The sequence below is a fragment of the Sarcophilus harrisii genome, chromosome 5, assembly GCF_902635505.1.
Source record: "Sarcophilus harrisii chromosome 5, mSarHar1.11, whole genome shotgun sequence".
Classification (NCBI taxonomy): Eukaryota; Metazoa; Chordata; class Mammalia; order Dasyuromorphia; family Dasyuridae; genus Sarcophilus; species Sarcophilus harrisii.
Window position 1 is genome coordinate 200443374 of NC_045430.1, and position 4742 is coordinate 200448115.

The 4742-nt window shown below is 43.7% G+C and overlaps 1 protein-coding gene across 1 annotated transcript; it reads right to left on the reverse strand.

The window, feature by feature from the left end:
- Positions 1–525: 525 nt before the first annotated feature.
- On the reverse strand, positions 526–4373 carry LOC100935414 (transmembrane protein 176B). The gene is made up of 7 exons (XM_012551155.3): positions 4187–4373; positions 3220–3432; positions 2643–2753; positions 2237–2293; positions 1741–1965; positions 1169–1288; positions 526–956 (listed from the first exon to the last, which is right to left on the reverse strand). Exons 2-7 carry the CDS (start codon positions 3415–3417, stop codon positions 864–866), a joined length of 804 nt encoding a protein of 267 aa, XP_012406609.1. The 5' UTR covers positions 3418–3432; positions 4187–4373; the 3' UTR covers positions 526–863.
- Positions 4374–4742: the final 369 nt, after the last annotated feature.

Consider the following 4742-nt stretch of genomic DNA (forward strand, 5'->3'; position numbering starts at 1 on the left):
AGAACTATGAGCTATGGACCAAAAATTATGATACCCTCCTGCAATTGCCATTTCTGCCCATTCCTCTTCATTTCAATAGTGCTAAAAAATTGTACTATTTGTCATTGTTGTTCAGTCTTGTCCATCTTGTCCCAGTTTTTTTGGCAAAGATACTAAAATGGTTGGTCATTTCTTTCTCTAGCTCATTTTACAGATGAGGAAACTAAAGCAGACATGGTCAAGCAACTTGCCCAGAGTCACAAAGCAAGTTTCTGAGGCCAGATTTGAACTCAGATCTTCCTAACTAAAAACTTAGTGCTGCATCAGCTACGCCACATAGTTGCCCCATTGCTCTTGGGTCAAGCCAGTGACTCACTAAGTGGGAGTCACGTTCTTCTCCCGTCCTTTGCACCTGCAAAGACTAGAAATGCTCTTGCTCCAGAGTTTCACACACCCCCTTTTATTTCACCTGCTCCAAGGAAACTTCATCACTGCCCCCTCCTCAAACCCAGAGTAGGAAAGATTAAAGAAAATTGAGAGAAGTCATCATCTGAAATCAAAATATTTATTATTTGTAAGCAATCTGAGGACAAGGGATTGATGGGTTTGAGGAGACTGATAGGAAAAAAGAGTAACTGTGACTCCTCATGGAATGAGAGTAAGAGGATAAGGGTAGTCAGAGAGGTAAAAAACAGAATATGTAAAAAAAAAACAAACTTGAAGGAGTAGGAAAGTTCTCAGTAGCTTAGCAGAACTGGCAATAAAGGTACAGGTTTTAGGGTGAGGGAGAGGGTTCTCAGCGATGTTCTGTAACTGTCCCAGAGAGCCTGTGAGGTGACCAGATGCCTCCAGAGACAGGGAACGATTTCAGGCAGGCAGGCAGGTCACAGTTTAATGATGCCAGTGGGTTTCTCCTTGCATGGTGAGGGAGGAAGTGATTCTTCTCCTAGAAGCTCCTTTTCACACCCTTCTTCAACCTAAGAATAGAAGGAGAGAAGATCAACTTCCAGTATATGGCAAAAAAAAGTAAAGGAGCAAAGGGCAGGAGAGGTTAGTTCTCTTAGAGCAAGGGAGAAGGATATAGCATTCTAAGAGGACAGGAGGACCAGGGGTAGGCATTGGAAAGGGAGCTTAATGAAGAGTTAAAAATCAGAGATTCCTGCCCCCATGACCTCCTCCCATGATTCACCTGGAATTGAGTGTCTTGGTAGCACAAGTTACGGAGACTCACACCCAGGGAGGCCAGAGACACAAGGAGTATCACGCCACAGATAGCCAGCAGTGTGGCCTGAACTGCTTGGAACAAATGCTGAAAAATGAAAAGAGGAAGAGTTTGACAGGTTGCTATCACCATGCTCTGAATGACCATCATCCTTTTCACCGTCACAATTCCCATTAGCCACAATTCCCCTAAACATTGTTGTTCTAATTAACTTCTTCCACCTCACTGTTAGTGATGGTGATAATAAATCATCACCCTCAAAAAGTGGCTCTGAGTGATGAAAGGGAATTGAAAGAAGAGAGCATTCCAAGTTCTTTTCCCAGAAAGTAAGAGGATTTTCATCTCTTGAATTCCCGCCCATTATAATCCCAGGTTGTTTACACTCCTGACACTTAGAAGTTTGGACAGTTACTTTAATCCAAGGCTAACCATGTCAAGCTCCAGACATGCACTCATTTGCCCTCCAGAATTCAATCTTGCAAGAATTGGAGGAGTAAATAATGAAAAGGACCTACAGCACCCCAGGTCTAGGCTCTTACCAAAAACATGTTCATATTCTGTCTGCACTCTTCAATCCTCCAGTCTTTATAATCAGAATCATCCCTACCATACCAGGTCGTGAAGGTTTCTGGTTTAGGATAGTCACAGATCCATTTCAGATTGGAAAAGCGATATGAGGAGCCCCTAAAACTGTACGAACAGAAGACCAGGGCAGCAATGGCGGTGGAGCTGTTGATCAGGGTAAACAGAACAGCAAGACGACCCTAGAGAGGGAATGAGCAAAGGAGAGCAGTCTTCCTCTGATTACAACAGTGTCACAGGGCTCCTTACCCTAACCCCCTCCAGGATACCAGACAAGCTAGGTCCAGACTTCTTTGAAGGCCAGTTGTTCCCACTGAGGACTTTCAAAGCCAAACAACATAGAACTAGGAGGGGAAGGAAGTACAAAGGGGTAGGAATGGGAGAGGAGGAGCTAAATGGAGGAGAAAAGAGATAAATAACCCCAAAAGGAAACAGAACAGCTCCCACTCTTACCCACAATTTACTCTGATATTTTTCATAGATGATGAGCCCAGCTCCGGTAATAACAGCCTAAGAAAAATAAAAATCAGAGAAGATTACCCATTTCCCTTCCAAGCTCCGACCTAGCCTAGACAATAAGAAAGGATCTAGGAAAGGGGGAGAAAATCCAGTCTCATGGCTTGGTATCCAAATATCCCTATTCCATCCTTTCCCTTTCCACCCAATCTCTATTATTCCTGCCAACAAGTCCAAATTTAAAAGGATAGGAAGCCAGGTTTTGCATCACTTGAAAGATCTTTTTTTCTTATGCCCCATATATCTGTGTGCCCCGTGTTCTCTTTCTCCATGTCCATTGGTCCCTTCCTCACTTTCTTAGTTTCCTCAGAACTCCCCTTCCCCTAATCCTTTCTCTACTCACCATAGCCCCTGCCCAAAAGGCACAACCTGTGGCCTGCAGAGGAATCCAAGGCCCAAGATACAGGAATATTCCAAAACAGCAGCTAAAGGCCCCTAGCAATGTCAGTGACACCTGCAAAGGAGAATAGCAATTCAAATCCAGCCCATGGCCTCGCAATCACGGGGAACAACTGGAAAAGTTGCTACCCTGACAAAAACTTGCAAAGACAATCTTGACCCCTTATCCCTCAGAGTCCTTCCTTAGAACAAGGAACAACCTTAAAACAACCTGTCTCAGTTTTCCAAAGCCAGGGTTCTCAAAGCCGATAAGTTTTTTCTCATATCTAATGCAAAATCCCTCTAGTTTGCTGAATGAGAGATCTTGGACAATACAATTTACTTCCCTTCTTAGTTTCTTACTGTGTAAAATAGGAAGGGGTCAGGGATTAGACTGAATATTTACTAAGGTCAGTACCATTTCTCACTTTCTATGATTCTGGCTTTCTTCCATTTTCTCTTTGCAGTTTCATGGGAATGGAAAGACTGTACCACTCCCCACAATTCATATCATCTCCCACATATATTGAACTCATTCTTACCCCAAGTGCCAGCTGTGCCTGGAGCACTCTTTTGCTCGGTTTGTTTTGGGAATAATTCTTAGTTTTCAAGAAGGAGCATCCTGCCTGGAGGAGCTTGGCCAGAGCTGACTCCTGGTGGATATGAATATTGATTTGAGTTGGCTGGGAGTCCATCTCTGCTGTCTCAAGCCCATTTACCTTTATCACACTGGTGGACATTTCCTGAGTCTGGACCTGGAAGAAAATTAAACAAAAAGGAGACAGGAAATATGGTAGCTGCTGCTAATTCTAAACAGTGAAGGATAGGTATAGATCCAGACTGATTCCCATGAAACCAATACTGGAAATTTACCCCAAGAGCCTGAGTTCAAATTCTAGTCCTGCTACTGTATTCTACCTGTATACTTTAGACAAGCCTCAGTTTCCCCATCTGTAAAATGAGAAATTTAAGCCAGATCACCTCCAGGATATTTTCCAACTCAAAATCTATGAACCCTCCAAAGGTAAATTCTCCCAAAGATAAAGGTGTTCCTTGAATACTCCTCTTCTCCAGGAATTTTCCTTTCCTCAGAGGCTCCATTTGGAGACATGACCTATCCTTCCTCCTCTTCTTGTTCTCCCCTCCCAACACTTCCCCTGCTTCAGCCCCAATAGACATGTCCCTGCTACAGTCCATCTACTCTTGTGTCTCTTTCCTCATCTCCTCGACTATCTTTATCTTCCTTTTCTTCCTTCCCCAACATTCATCCTCTGGCTCCCCCTTTCTGTTTTAAATGAAGGGAGTAGAAGCCAGGTCTCCCTAAGATTCATTTTCCCCTTTGGAGAGGAAACCCCCTCATTCTTTTTTCACCTCCTTCAGTCCTCCATACCAATGTCAATTCAAAGGTTGAACCCCCAGAGAAGTAAACATGTAATCGGACCATACCCTCAGACATGAAAAGCCAAGGAAGCCAGGATCCACAAACTAGGAACAAGATTATTAGCTTACCTGATTGGTCCTTTGCCTCAGTAGGCAAAGTAAAGAGAGGAGTGATGGATAAAAACTGAGCTGGTACTGAGGAAGAGGCAAGACTAGAAAGGAAGCAGTAAGGAAAAGAGGCTTAAATCTTCCAAGCTCAATCACAGAAATTGTTTTCCCTGAAATCAGAGAGCTAGGGCCCCACCCTGGAGGAGGAGCCACAAGAAGGCAGCCAGCCAAAGGGAAGGGCAAGTCTAGCCTTTGCAGACTCTGGTTACAGCCACTGCTGCAAATTGTTTCCCAGAACTGATGCTTGAGAAATACCCTGTCTGCCCAGCCAGAGTCAGAACTCCAAGAGAAGAATTGAAGACAAGAATTAGTAACTGTAAGAGAGCTTGACTTGGCCTCTGAAGAACTGGTTTGAATTCCTACTAGCTGGGTTACCTGGGCAATTCTTTAACCTCAATATCTTCATCTGTAAAAGAAAGGATTGTAATAAATGCACTGTTTCCCCCCATTTTGTTTTCATTCAGTAGTTTCAGTCATGTGTTTCTCTTCGTGACTCCATTTGGGGTTTTCTTGGTGG

Excerpts from the sequence above, each read along its gene's own strand:
- LOC100935414 (XM_012551155.3), bottom strand. The coding sequence starts at position 3,417 with ATGTCCACCAGTGTGATAAAGGTAAATGGGCTTGAGACAGCAGAGATG. Across the intron at positions 2,294-2,642 it reads CCTTTTGGGCAGGGGCTATG|GCTGTTATTACCGGAGCTGG; the intron begins GTGAGTAGAGAA and ends TATTTTTCTTAG. Across the intron at positions 1,966-2,236 it reads AATATCAGAGTAAATTGTGG|GGTCGTCTTGCTGTTCTGTT; the intron begins GTAAGAGTGGGA and ends TTCCCTCTCTAG.